This window comes from Pseudonaja textilis, chromosome 1 (genome assembly GCF_049901715.1).
Source record: "Pseudonaja textilis isolate UNSWEBS1 chromosome 1, rPseTex1.2, whole genome shotgun sequence".
Taxonomy (NCBI): Eukaryota; Metazoa; Chordata; class Lepidosauria; order Squamata; family Elapidae; genus Pseudonaja; species Pseudonaja textilis.
Genome location: NC_141990.1, coordinates 319,844,425 through 319,858,533, shown reverse-complemented (window position 1 = coordinate 319,858,533; position 14,109 = coordinate 319,844,425). Strand labels below are relative to the sequence as shown.

At 49.0% G+C, this 14,109-nt stretch overlaps 1 protein-coding gene across 2 annotated transcripts in view; it reads left to right on the top strand.

The window, feature by feature from the left end:
- Window positions 1–14,109, top strand: part of HDGFL2 (HDGF like 2) — a 42,603-nt gene that overhangs the window by 15,210 nt on the left and 13,284 nt on the right. The window contains exons 5-9 of one of the 2 annotated variants that reach the window (XM_026720360.2): window positions 5,354–5,470; window positions 6,450–6,521; window positions 9,233–9,407; window positions 10,715–10,793; window positions 11,610–11,883. In XM_026720360.2, coding sequence (XP_026576145.1) covers window positions 5,354–5,470; window positions 6,450–6,521; window positions 9,233–9,407; window positions 10,715–10,793; window positions 11,610–11,883 — 717 coding nt within the window. Of the gene's footprint in view, window positions 1–5,353; window positions 5,471–6,449; window positions 6,522–9,229; window positions 9,408–10,714; window positions 10,794–11,609; window positions 11,884–14,109 lie in introns of both variants that reach the window. The other variant, XM_026720359.2, reaches the window with a different exon arrangement.

The following is a 14,109-nucleotide window of genomic DNA, read 5'->3' as shown; positions in this document are numbered from 1 at the left end:
AGGCAGTTATGGGTGCCAGTCGGTTCACCCATGTAATTCTTCCTGTTCATTTGCTTTGTTTTGTCAAGCAAAAATGACCATTTCAAATGAGCAAAATGGGGGGGAAAAGTGTTAAAGGAGAATATTGGTAGCTCAGGGTTGACAGGAAGAGTCCTTGGTGCTGTCTGCGCTTCCTTGTATCCTTGCAGACGTTTCAAGACCCAACTAGGTAACATCATCAGTACTAGTAAGGCGTGCTGTTTTCTCTCAGTTTATATTCTGGCATCTTGCCTGCCTGTATGGGTTGGGGCGGTCTTAGATGTTCTTTGGTTGGGCTGTTTATTGATGGCTCTTTGGAAGTTTTTTGATGGGGGCATCACTTACTTGACTGTAAGTTAGAATAGAATAGAATTCTTTATTGGCCAAGTGTGATTGGACACCCAAGGAATTTGTCTTTTTTTAAAAAACAAACAAACAAATTTTATTAACTTTACAAAGCACACAGACAATCAAGGCATAATAACATAAAAGATCTTTCTGGAAAAACCAGTAGGACGTACCAAATGTTAATTGTAATATGTATATTTACGTTATCTGCTCAACTTCATATCTTATCCCAATTTCTCCTTTTCATTCTATTATCCAGATTACATTTCTTATATTTCTTACTAATCAATATGATTTTTGAATTTGCTTCTGTACGAAGAGTTTTAACCCGGGATTAAGCAGCTTTCAGAAATGATGATTTTTATGTTTTATGTCATGTATGTTTGTGTATTGTGTTTTGAAAGACAAGGAATTTGTCTTGATGCAGATGCTCTCAGTGTACATCAAAGAAAAGATTACATTTGTCAAGAGTCAGGAATCATCAGGTACAACACTTAATGATAGGTACAATAAGCAATCAAATCGTACTAGGAAACAGTCCATATAAATCGTAAGGATACAAGTGACAAAGTTACAGTCATACAGTCATAAATGGGATGGGTGATAAGGAGTGATGAGAAGGTTAATAGTAATAGTCATGCAGATTTTGTAAATAGTTGGACAGTGTTGAGGGAATTATTTGTTTAGCAGAGTGATGGCGTTTGAGAAAAAAAAAACTGTCCTTGTGTCTAGTTGTTCTGGTGTGCAGGATTCTACAGCAATGGTTGCCAACCAGTGGGCTGGGGACCACTGGTGGTCAGTGAGAAAATTTTGGTGGTCCGCAGAGAAATGTTGTCCACAAAGCAATTAATCCAGGCTGCACGGGAATACAAGGCTTGCATTGTGAGCAGCACAAGGTAGGGGAGGAGAGGGAGGAAAGGCCGAACTCGCCCCACACGCCTGGCCTGGCCACCGGGCTGCTTCCTTCCGCTTCTTTCTTCTGCTTTTGGCTGCACGCAAGGAAAGCAGCCAAAGTCTTTCTTTCTCTCCCCCCAAACTCCGCCAGAAATGAGTCTTTGGGACCCTGCAAGGCCTCCTGCTCTGAGAGGCTGTGCCGGCACAGCAAGTCTCACAAAGACTCATTTTTGGCGGAGTTTGGGGGAGAGAAAGAAAGAAAGACTTCTGCAGCTTCTGCTGCTTTCCTTGCATGAAGCCAAAAGTCTCTCTCTCTCTCTTTCTCCCCTGAGAACAGAGCTGGAGACTGTATCCTGCAATCCCAAATAAAGAATGATAGATCGGTAGGAAAACGGGGTGGGGAATTTTCCTGCAGACTTTTTGGGGGATTTTCCCAGGAAAATCCCCAAATCCTGGTCCGCGGGATTTAAAATTATGAGTTTGGTGGTCCCTGAGGTCCAAAAGGTTGGCGACCCCAGTTCTCCAGCATCATTTTGAGAAGAGGAGTTGAAACAGTTTATGTCCAGGATGCGAGGAGTTAATCTCTGCCGATCTGCCTGCCAATTACTGATGGAGAAATGCTGGAGTCTTCTTATGTCCTTTTCGACTGGTCGATTGTCTCTCTTGCGTAGTCTATAGACGTTAACGTCTCCGTGTCCGTTGATGGCTGATTTCGTCAGAGCGCGAGGCTTCTAGAAATCCCCCTGGCATTTTTTTGGGAACTTGGCCTGGTCTTAGATGGTCACATTTTCCAATCAAAAAATTATGGTTAAATCTATCGATTGTAAAATGAAAAGAAGGTTTGTCCTGCCTTCTGACTGCCCGTTGGTGTTCACGGATGCCTTCTGCTTGCTTGTCCTACAGAGTGACCGTTGCAATCCTTAACATTGTTGTAAATGACCATGTTAGTAACTTTAAATTCTGGGGTTGCTGGATCTTTTGGTCTGCCTGGGATGTTTTGAGGGCTTTCATCGGCTAGCGTGCTAGGCCAATTCCGCTTGATCGTGGTAGTCTATTTGTGGTTTCTGAGTTATTCTAGATGTTGGGCAGTGTGTAATTCTATTTAGGGCTTGTGTTGGTTGCGCTATATTGGGTTGAGTGACATAGGCACATTAATGCACTTACACACCAGTGATAGGATTCAATTTTTTTTTTTTTACTACCGGTTCTGTGCGCGTGGCTGGCTTGGTGGGCACGGCAGAGGAAGGTTACTGCAAAATCCTCCTTCCCTCCCCACCTTAATAACCTGCTTTCCAGCTCCGTTCTTCTGGGCAGGGCAACCAAAGGAGACCCAGCCGATCAGCTGGGACTCAATGGGAGGCGGAGAATTGATGAAGGCAGGGCCAGTCAGAAGTGGGATTGGCCGGTTCTCCCAACTGCTCCGAATTTACACCAGAAGTTCTCCAGAACCAATCAGAACCTGCTGAATATCACCTCCGTTACGTACGCACCCCCCCTTAAATATGGGGTGAGGCCCAGAAAAGTGACATTAGAATTAAAACCATGGAAGTTAGTAGTTGAGACCATTGAACCCCGGTAAGGATACTCCAGAGTTGAACAATTCTGTTACAACAATAGTAATTTTTTACCATCAAGTTTAAAGCTTGCTTGAGTGGCGCAGTGGCCTAGAGTGGCAGAGCTCTCACCTCACAAATCGGGAGGCTGTGAGTTCGATCCTAGGTAGAGGCAGATATTTCTCTCTCTGAGCACGATGAGAATATATCTGCCAAACAAAACTCCGCCCTGGAGACAGGAAAGGCCTCTGGCCAGTAAACAGTCAGCTCCATTCAATTGCCCAGACTACGGGGTCATTTAAAGTAGAAGGAAGAAGAAGTTTAAAGCTGCTTAATTCTGCTGCTTGGAGAACCACACAGTTTGCCCCCGGGTGCAATTCGAGATGCTGGTTTATCACCTTGAATGCCCTGTTTGGTTCACCTCCTGGGCCTTGTGGGGAAATTCCTCCTTCCAGAGGGTTTTGCTCATCTGTTAACGTTTGAAAAATGAGATTTCTTTGACCCACGGAAGCTGCCTCATCTCCAGGCCCAAGTAAGGCCTCCCCGGTTGCCGAATGGCCTTTTCTGGGATACCTTCCCCTGGAGATTGGCTCAGCCCCATGGCTCCTGGATTTTCTAAAACACCCAGCCTCTTGGCTTTGGGGCTTTGCAATGCCTTTTTGAAACTCCCGTGGTGGGAATATTTATTTGGGACCGTCCCGGGGGATTTTAATTATGTCTTTCTGACGCACTTCGCCTCCAGCTGGTTCCCACACGCGAAGTAAGTACGCCACGCCGAATCCATCCTGATTGGACCGGCGTATACAGGTAGACCTCGACTTAACGACTATCCGTTTAGCGGCCGTTCGAAGTTTTAGCGCCACCGGGGGGGGGGAAAAAAGCGTCTGAGGGCCGTTTCTCACGCTTACGACCGTTGCCACCTCCCCACGGTCGCGGGATTGAAATTCGGACGCTTGGCAACCGACTCGCCTTTAGGACGGTCGCAGTGTCCTGAGGTCACGTGAGGTCCGCTTTTGAGACTTTCCGACAAGCAAAGTCTATGGGGAAGCCAGGTGTCACGCCCAAAATGGACATACGTGCAGCCATTTTATTTAGCCTTTTTATATATTCCTTTTCTTCCTTTCTCTTTGCTGGTTATGGCGGTGGGGGGGGGAGAAGGGTTTTGGGCTTGCCACATTCCTAAGGTGGGAGGAGCAGAGATAGAGTTGTTTAGGCTAGGTGGGTTCTTCTTCCCGTGGGAACAAAAGCTGATCCTGCTGAGACCTGGAGGTGGAGATTGATGACAAAAGGCAACGTTGATTTCCTTCTATTGGGGAACGTGACTTTTTGGGGGTTGTTTCTAACTTCCAAGATTATGTGGGGTATTTCTGAGTGGTGTCAGATCCGGGATTACCGCAGACTTTGCCAATTTTGATGCTTTCCGAAATAAAAGAAATGGTTTTGGAAGACGGACTTTGCTTTTTTTAAAATGGATTTCGTAGCTTGGAAACCTGACACCAGGTTCCCTTAACCAACCGTGTTGCTCACTTAACAACTGCAGGGATTCTGTGGGAGAAAGGTCATACAGCGGGGCAAAACTCCCTTAACGTCTCTCTGGCTTAGCCATGGAAATTTTGCGCTCCATTGCAGTCGTAAGTTGAGGACTACCCAATATAGCCAAATAATTGGCATTTCTGTCTTGGGGCTCTGCTCAGAGTAGAAGGCCCAGCTGGTACGAACACAATTGAGCCCAACATTTATGTCATTTTACGTTTGTGCTATTTTATCTTATGAAAGTTTATGCTGAGAGAGAAATTGGTGAAGTGAGTTTTGTCCCATTTTCTGACCTCGGCCGTTAAGTGAATCACTGCAGCTTTTAAGTTACTAACACGGTCATTAATCTGGTTTCCCCCTTGACTTTGCTGATCAGAAGGTTGGAAAAAGGGATCATGTGACCCCAGGACTCCAAAACCGTCGTAAATATGAGTCAGTTGTTTTAAGCATCCAAATGTGTAAATCACGGGGATGCTGCAATGGCCATAAGTGTGAAAAACGGTCATAAGTCGCTTTTTTCCGGTGTCGTCGTAACTTCGACTGGTGACTAAAATGAACTGTTGTAAGTTGAGGATTACCTGTATTTGTGTGTGTATTTTGAGAGCAACTCTCAGAATTTCATTTTTGAATACGGGCCAGTCATCATCGTCCTCTTTTAACGACCCCATAATTTTTTTGCGGGGTAGAATCTGGCCAACTGAATGGAGGTGGCAAAGTTCTTACTGGCCAGATGCCTTTCCTGTCACCAAGGCAGAGTTTTGTTCAGCAGATAAATTCTCCTTGTGCCCAGAAAGAGAAATATCCGCCTCTACCTAAGGATCAAAATCGCAGCCTCCTAATTGTTGAGGTGAAGGCGCCGGCTTGAGGCCACCGTCCCGTTCTTTAATGCGCGGCCGGTGTGTTCACAGAAAAAAAAAGTGACAAGGTTATCTAATAAATAAAGGAAACGCATCTCTTAGGCCGTCTCTGATGCCCCGTCTGATCTTATTCCCCCGCTCCTGTTCTAGATGCCGGTCGCGAAACGACCCAGGAAATCTTCAAGTGACCTTGAGCAAGCCAGCCCCTCTGCGACGGAGGAGGAAAACTCAGAAAGCTCTTCTGAATCGGAGAAATACAGTGACCAGGTCGGGTTTGTGTGGGTAGAAGGTATTTACGTGCGACCTGCGGAGTTATTTTAGCGAAGGTGGAGCAACAGGAGTAGCCCTTAAGACACTTACATACCGCTTTATAGCGCTTGGTGGCCCTCTCTAAGCGGTTTGCGGAGTCAGCCTCTTGCCCGCCAACGATCTGGGTCCTCATTTTACCCCGCTTGGAAGGACGGAAGGCTGAGTCCGCCTTGAGCCAGTCAGGATCGAACTCCTGGCAGTGGGCAGAGTCAGCCTCCAATGCTGCATTCTAATCATTGTGCTACCAGGACTCCTGAGAGAGAAAGAGGAAGGAAGGAAGGAAGGAAGGAAGGAAAAGGAAAGGAAAGGAAAGGAGGAAGGAAGGGAAAGGAAAGGAAAGGAAAGGAAAGGAAAGGAAAGGAAAGGAAAGGAAAGGAAAGGAAGGATGGATAGGGAGGAAGGAGGGAAGGAAGGATGGATAGGGAGGAAGGAGGAAGGGAGGAAGGGAAAAGAAATATCAGCCATTCAGCACCTCCAAACAAATGACAATATAGCACTAGCAACAGCACTTATATACCACTTTACAGTGCTTTTACAGCCCTCTCTAAGCGGTTTACAGAGTCAGCCTCTTGCCCCCAACAATCTGGGTCCTCATTTTACCCCCCCTTGCAAGGACGGAAGGCTGAGTCCACTTTGAGCCGGGCAGGATCGACCTGCTGGCAGCCGGCAGAATCAGCCTCCAATGCCGCATTCTAACCACCTGCACGCGGGGTTGGGGAAGGAGAGAGGAAGTGTAGATAGAAGATACGGGTGCAGCTCACCTAACCACCACCTTCTTAGCAGCAAAAAAAAAAAAATCTGGCCCCCTTCGCAGTCATAACTCACAGACTACTTATTATATGTTCTCCTCTGCCCGTCTTTAATGTTGGGGACGGGGTGGTGGAAATATTTTGGAACTGAGCGGGCTTCAGTGTCAATTCCGTGTCTCCTAACGTAGGACTTCACTCCAGAGAAAAAAACACCTGCCAGAGCTACACGACGGGCACCTGCCGGAGGGTGGAAGAAAAAGGTAAGAGGACTTCCAAATCTCTTAGAAAAGTTGATTGATTATCTCTGGGAATCCAAAGTTGATCTAGAATTGATGATGTTACGTTACGTTATGTTATGTTACGTTGCATTGCGTTGCAATGCAATGCAATGCAATGCAATGCAATGCAATGCAATACAATATTATAATAACATCTATATATATATAAAAGCAAATCACCCCTCACGCATCATCACAAAATCTCCAGAACCGTAAAGCCTACAAACTTGATACTTGTCACGTGTGTTCCTCTTGGCTTCTAGGTGCTCAGTAAAGAAGGATTTTTCAAAATGACCATCAGAGCATTTGTATTTTGTATATTATTGTTATTAACACGCTCTGATGCTAAGGAGTTCGACTCCCTCTCCACACCTGAAAAGAAATCTCTTCCAAAGGCAAAACACAAGCAGAGGAGAGGAGGTTCAGTTTTACTTTCACAGCAGCACCAAGCAGCTTTAAGTACAGAACAGTTGAGCTAAGCCATGCCCAGGCTCCTTGCTGTCTCCTTGCTCTCACACAGCAAATACTGTTTCACTTTCCAAACAGCCCTCAACACTCTCACACACTCATACTGATGAATACTCATACTGAGGAATACTGATGGATGCTGGTGGGCAGAGGCAGAGTTTTCCCCCCTTATTTTCCTCCCCAAAATCTAAGCTTGACCACATAGCAAAGTTTCGTTAGCGAAGCGCAGGTATCAAGCCAGTAACCAATACGAAAAACAAAACTGCAGGAGGAGTCGCAGAAACGGGGGTCGGTCAAGAGAGGTAGCGGCCTAGAATCCCTACGTAGCCACGTGCGAACTGTCCAGTCTCCCTTGTATTCCCTGGACTCGTATCTAATTCCAAGCAAGGGCTAACCATGAGCTGAGAAAATTCCTGTGCATAGGCATTTTACCAATAAATCGGTTTAATTGAACTTTCACTCGAGGGTCTGAATGTTTACACCTGGCAACACTTACCCGGCCGCTTGTGCACCTGAACTTTCACACCTGACTGTACCTACCCCGCCGCTCAGCCTCCAAACCGATTTTGTTCACGTTGTGTTGGACGAAACCAGGCTTCGTTCCCCTTGGCAAAGGTGGAGGAACATTGGCCTGGACAAGATTCACCGGCTTAGAATCCCCTCGGTTGACCTTCCGTAGACCTTTTTTTAGGGACATAATTGATTTGCACCTGGAACAGGTAAGTCCTCAACGACCGATCCCTTAGGGACAGAAGTTAAGCTGGACCTACCTATTTATTGCCTTTTAACAATCACATTAGTTTAATTCGCGTGCGGAATTGATCTTTCACACCTGACAGCGACGTATCTTGTCTTCAATGCAGACACCTCGTTTCCCCCCCAAATTAAAAACGACCCTGAAAATAAGACCTAGCATGTTTTTAAGCGTGCGCCTAATATAAGCCTTACCTCCCAAAAGAAGTCCTACTTAAGATCCCGCACAATTGGGCTGCCTGCCCGTTTCATCCGATCGTTCACAGTGCTGTGGCCACGAGGCGAGGTGTGGGTTGGGGGCAGAGTTGCCCCACAGGTCCTGCACCTTAGATACCTGCCAGCACTGGCCCAGTTTTGCTCATTCGTGGCTGCAGTGGAGCAGAAGGCGAGAGCAACGTGGTGGTACCGCAGCTACAAGCCAAGGCGGGTGTTGAGGCACAGGTGGCCTGGCAGGGGAGGCCCCGAAGTAAGCTGGTGCGAGGCACGTGGGGCAATGCCACCCCCGAATTGTGGCGGCCGCCCTGGCGCGTTGCGCGGCCAGCAAGAAGAAAAAGTTGTCGACTCATAAAATATTTCTAGTTGCCGGCAGAAAGGGAGAGGGAAGCAGCGCAGCAGCTTGCAAAACCGAAAGCGCATTCCATAAATAGTTTTTCAAAGATAGTAACTAGGTGACTGAAGTTTCTGCCGGACAAAATTCCAGCTGGAGAGCATGATGGATGACTCTGGGCTATGGAGGTGTCCCGTCGGAGGATATATGAATTAGGATACACCCAGGGGGTGAGTGGGAAAACCAGAGTCAAGAGTGACAAGGAATTATGTGTGCCTCAGAGTCGGCTACACCCAGGCAGTGCCGGACATGTTAACGCCCAATAAATCCTCTTGAAGTTTTGGAAGTTGGGCTCGAGACTCGTGTGATTTAATTGGGGGGTAACTGCTGGAATCCTGACAGCAGTGGGGATCCCATATATTGGGGGACGGGGGGAAACAACACCCCTCCCAGAAAATAAGTCCTAGTGTTTATTTGGGGGCCCAAAAGAAAATAAGACCCGGTCTTTTTTTCGGGGGAAACACGGGTAGCCCTCAACTTACGACGGCATAGGAGACCAGCATCTTTGTCGTTAAGCAATGCGTTTGTTAAGGGAGGTTGTAAAACGGGGCAAAGCTCACTTAACGAACGTCCCCGCTTCAGGGACAGACCCGTCGGGCTCCATTGTGGCCGTAAGCCGAGGGCAACCCGTCACGTTGTAGATTGAGGTATGACTCGCTGAGCAACTGCCTAGCTTAGCAATGGACAGTCTGGCCCCGATTCTGGTCATAAGTTAAGGACTATGTACCGCGGATTACAGCCATCCGCTTACCCCAGATCCAGGAATTGTAGGTTTTGGGTTTTGTCAAGGAGACGATTTGGCAGGATGGAAGGTGCCTGTGATCCGGCTGCCTCTGGTGCGCTAAGGCGGCTCCTCTGTTAGCAGAAAATCGAATCGGCCTCCGACTCGGAGAGCAAGGCAGACTCCGAGGAGGAGGAGGAAGAGGAGGAGGAGGAGGAGGACAACAACCGCGAGGGCAACCGGCCACTCACTCCCAAGTCCGAGTCTGACTCCAACTCAGATGAATCCGTCAAGAAGCCCCCCCGCGGCAGGAAGCCAGGTCAGGAGCCCAGGTGGCTGCCAGGGCTGGGCTGAGGGGGCCGTGGGGCACCTCCCTTCCTTTCTTTCCCTCCTTCCTCCATCTCCTTCCTTCTCTCCTCTCCCCTTCTCCCTCTCTTCTCTTTCCTTTCTTTCTCTCAGCTCCCTTCCTTTCCTTTCCTCCCCCCTCCCTCCCTTCTTTTCCTTTTCCATTATTCTTTCCTTCCCTCTTTCCCTTTCCTTCCTCTCTTCCTTTCCTTCTCTCCCTCCTCCCCTCCTTCTGCCCTTCCTTCATTACTTCCTTTCTTTCGTTCTTTTCTTCTCTCCATCTCTCCCTCTCTTCTCTTTCCTTCCTTTCTCTCCCCTTCCTTCCTTTACTTTCCTCCTTTCCTCTCTCCCTCCCTCTCTTCTTTTCCTTTTCCCTTTTTCTTTCCATCCTCCCTTTTTCTTTCCTTCCCTCCTTCCCTTTCCTTCCTCTCTTCCTTCTCTCCCTCCCTCCGCCCCTCCTTCTGCCCTTCCTTCATTACTTCCTTTCTTTCATTCTTTTCTTCTCTCTCCTTCTCCCTCTCTTCTCTTTCCTTCCTTTCTCTCCCCTTCCTTCCTTTACTTTCCTCCTTTCCTCCCTCCCTCTCTTCTTTTCCTTTTCCCTTTTTCTTTCCATCCTCCCTCTCCTCCCTTTTTCCTTCCTTCCCTCCTTCCCTTTCCTTCCTCTCTTCCTTCTCTCCCTCCCTCCCTCCTCCCCTCCTTCTGCCATTCCTTCATTACTTCCTTTCTTCCATTCTTTTCTTCCCTCCCCTTCTTCCTCTCTTCTTTTCCTTTTCCCTTTTTCTTTCCATCCTCCCTTTTTCTTTCCTTCCCTCCTTTCCTTTCCTTCCTCTCTTCCTTTCCTTCTCTCCCTCCCTCCTTCTGCCCTTCCTTCATTGCTTCCTTTCATTCTTTTCCTCCCTCCCCTCCCTCCGTTATTTCTTTTCATTGTTTGCCTTCCTGCCTTCCTCCCTCTTCCTTCCTCCCCTCCCTCCAGTGGCAGATTAAGGCTCCCTGGTGCCCTAAGCACTGACAGATCTTGGTACCCCTCTCCCTTGTGCCTCCTGTCCCCCACGAAGCCATGTTCTCAACTTTGTGGGGGGGGCCTTGGGGCCTGGTGCCCTAAGCGCCTGCTTAGCTTGCTTCACGGTTAACAGACCCCTCCCTCCCTCCCTCATTCCCTCCATCTCTCCACACTCGTCTTCTGCTGTGTCTGAGGAGGGGGAGGCCTGGATTCAGGAGGGCTGCACTTCCACAAGTTCCCTCTTTCCAAACCCCTGGCCATCTCCTTCCTTCCCCTCCCAGCTGCAGAAAAGCCGCCTCCCAAGCCCCGGGGCCGGAAACCTAAACTCGAGCGACTTCCCAGCACCTCCAGCAGCGACAGGTAAGAGATGGAGACCTTGTGTGTCGTCCCCCCCTGCACCCCCCTTGGAGCTGGCTGTTCTGACCTCGGCTTCCCGAGACCATGAAGCAGACTCCTCGTCCCGATAAAACTCTTTTTATTTAGGTTAAAGGGAATTAAAGGGAATTCCTCTCCAGCAAAGTCCCAGCAAACAGTCTGTCAAGAGATTTCACAGCTACATACCTTTATGAGGCTTGGAGAATTGCCAGGCCGATATCTTCCAAACGCCATGCTGTAGCAGCACTTACTTGGCAAGAAGTCAGGAACAGATCTTCACCCTCATGAATTGAACTAGTTGTCTCCTGCAAACGCCACTCCCCTTTCGCTCCTCTTTTATTACCTCTGGGAGGGGCCATTCACCATCCACCTGAGCCTTTACTCCCAAGTCGACCCTTGTTCTTTAGCTGTTCCCTTCATCTGTCAGCTCTGCACATGAGCACACTGGGAACAGGCTCCAGCTGTTCTTCTTCCCCACTGATCTCCGATTCCAAAGGCAGCTGGTAACTGTCAGACCAACCCCGGCCCCGTCTCTGCCTCCGACGCAGAGCCCTCCTCAGTGCCTTCCCCAGACTCCAACTGTTCTCCCCAACCCCTCCTCACTGTCTGAATCTGCCGCCAGATCCGCTGGCCGCTGGCGGGCCACAACACTGGCCAGGAGCCCCATCAGGATAGCACTTTCCAAAGTCCCGGGAGGATTGGGGGCCGTGAGCTGAGCTTCCGTGCAAGCAAAACGGCTGAGACTCCCCCATGCCTTTGGACTCTCCCTCCTGTCTCTCTCTTCTGCACCCCCCCCCTCAGCGACAGCGACGTGGATCGCATCAGCGAGTGGAAACGGCGGGACGAGGAGCGCCGGCGAGAACTGGAGGAGAAGCGGAAGCGCGAGCAGGAGCAGGAGCTGCGCCGGTTGCGGGAACAGGAGCGGGAGGAGAAGGAGCGGAAGCGGGAGAAAGCCGAGAAGGAGGCGGAGGGCGCGGAGAGCGACAGCAGCGCGGACAGCGAAACCCCCAGGAGGAGCAAGAAGGGGCAGCTTAAGGCAGCCCCCTCTTCTTCGGACTCGGAGGCAGAGAAAGAGGTGAGCGGGGAGGGGCTGGTCTCCAGGGTCCGGATCTTAGCCAGAACTTCAGTTGTGGAGCCATGGCAGCACAAAAATGCTCTGGCGTGTGGTTGGTGCACAGGCCTGTATTTGGAGGGCCACTTTGGTGTCGACAAGTGAATTTTAGTGTCACATGAAGGAGGGAAGCTGGATGGGTGACTTTGGGTCTATCACCAGGAGACAGGAAGTTCTAATTCTGCCTTAGGCATAAAAGCCAGCTGGGTGATTTTGGGCCAATCACTAGGAGCCCGAGAGTTCTAGTCCCGCCTTAGGAGTGAAAGCCAGCTGGATGATGTTGAGCCAATCATTAGGAGCCTGAGAATTCTAGTCCCACCTTAGGAGTGAAAGCATGCTGGATGATTTTGGGCCAATCACTAGGAGCCTGAGAATTCTAGTCCCACCTTAGGAGTGAAAGCATGCTGGATAATGTTGGGCCAATCACTAGGAGCCTGAGAATTCTAGTCCCACCTTAGGAGTGAAAGCATGCTGGATGATTTTGGGCCAATCACTAGGAGCCTGAGAATTCTAGTCCCACCTTAGGAGTGAAAGCATGCTGGATAATGTTGGGCCAATCACTAGGAGCCTGAGAATTCTAGTCCCACCTTAGGAGTGAAAGCCAGCTGGATGATGTTGAGCCAATCACTAGGAGCCTGAGAATTCTAGTCCCACCTTAGGAGTGAAAGCATGCTGGATGATTTTGGGCCAATCACTAGGAGCCTGAGAATTCTAGTCCCACCTTAGGAGTGAAAGCATGCTGGATAATGTTGGGCCAATCACTAGGAGCCTGAGAATTCTAGTCCCACCTTAGGAATGAAAGCATGCTGGATGATTTTGGGCCAATCACTAGGAGCCTGAGAATTCTAGTCCCACCTTAGGAGTGAAAGCATGCTGGATAATGTTGGGCCAATCACTAGGAGCCTGAGAATTCTAGTCCCACCTTAGGAGTGAAAGCCAGCTGGATGATGTTGAGCCAATCACTAGGAGCCTGAGAATTCTAGTCCCACCTTAGGAGTGAAAGCATGCTGGATGATTTTGGGCCAATCACTAGGAGCCTGAGAATTCTAGTCCCACCTTAGGAGTGAAAGCATGCTGGATAATGTTGGGCCAATCACTAGGAGCCTGAGAATTCTAGTCCCACCTTAGGAATGAAAACCATCTGGGTGACTTTGGGCCAATCACTAGGAGCCTGAGAGTTCTAGTCCCGCCTTAGGAGTGAAAGCATGCTGGTTAATGTTGGGCCAATCACTAGGAGCCTGAGAATTCTAGTCCCACCTTAGGAGTGAAAGCATGCTGGATGATTTTGGGCCAATCACTAGGAGCCTGAGAATTCTAGTCCCACCTTAGGAGTGAAAGCTTGCTGGATAATGTTGGGCCAATCACTAGGAGCCTGAGAATTCTAGTCCCACCTTAGGAGTGAAAGCATGCTGGATGATTTTGGGCCAATCGCTAGGAGCCTGAGAATTCTAGTCCCACCTTAGGAGTGAAAGCATGCTGGATAATGTTGGGCCAATCACTAGGAGCCTGAGAATTCTAGTCCCACCTTAGGAGTGAAAACCATCTGGGTGACTTTGGGCCAATCACTAGGAGCCTGAGAATTCTAGTCCCACCTTAGGAGTGAAAGCATGCTGGATAATGTTGGGCCAATCACTAGGAGCCTGAGAATTCTAGTCCCACCTTAGGAGTGAAAGCATGCTGGATGATTTTGGGCCAATCACTAGGAGCCTGAGAATTCTAGTCCCACCTTAGGAGTGAAAGCACGCTGGATAATGTTGGGCCAATCACTAGGAGCCTGAGAATTCTAGTCTCACCTTAGGAATGAAAACCATCTGGGTGACTTTGGGCCAATCACTAGGAGCCTGAGAGTTCTAGTCCCGCCTTAGGAATGAAAACCACTTTCAGTGAGTTTGCCCCATTTTACAACCTTTTCTTGACACCGTTGTTCAGTGAATCCCTGCAGTTGTTAAGTGAGTCACACGGTGGTTAAGTGAATCTGGATTCCCCCTGGTGTTTGCTCATCAGACGGACGCAAGCGGCAATCCCACCTTTTATGCAGCCCTTGTGCGTATGGACCGGTTTGCCAAGCATGCCAATTCCGATCGCGCGACCACTGCAAACCGTCATCAGTGTGAAAAACGGTCCCGAGTCCCTTATTTTTTGCTTGTAACGTTAAAACGGTCGCTAAATGAACTGCCGCAAGGCGAGGAC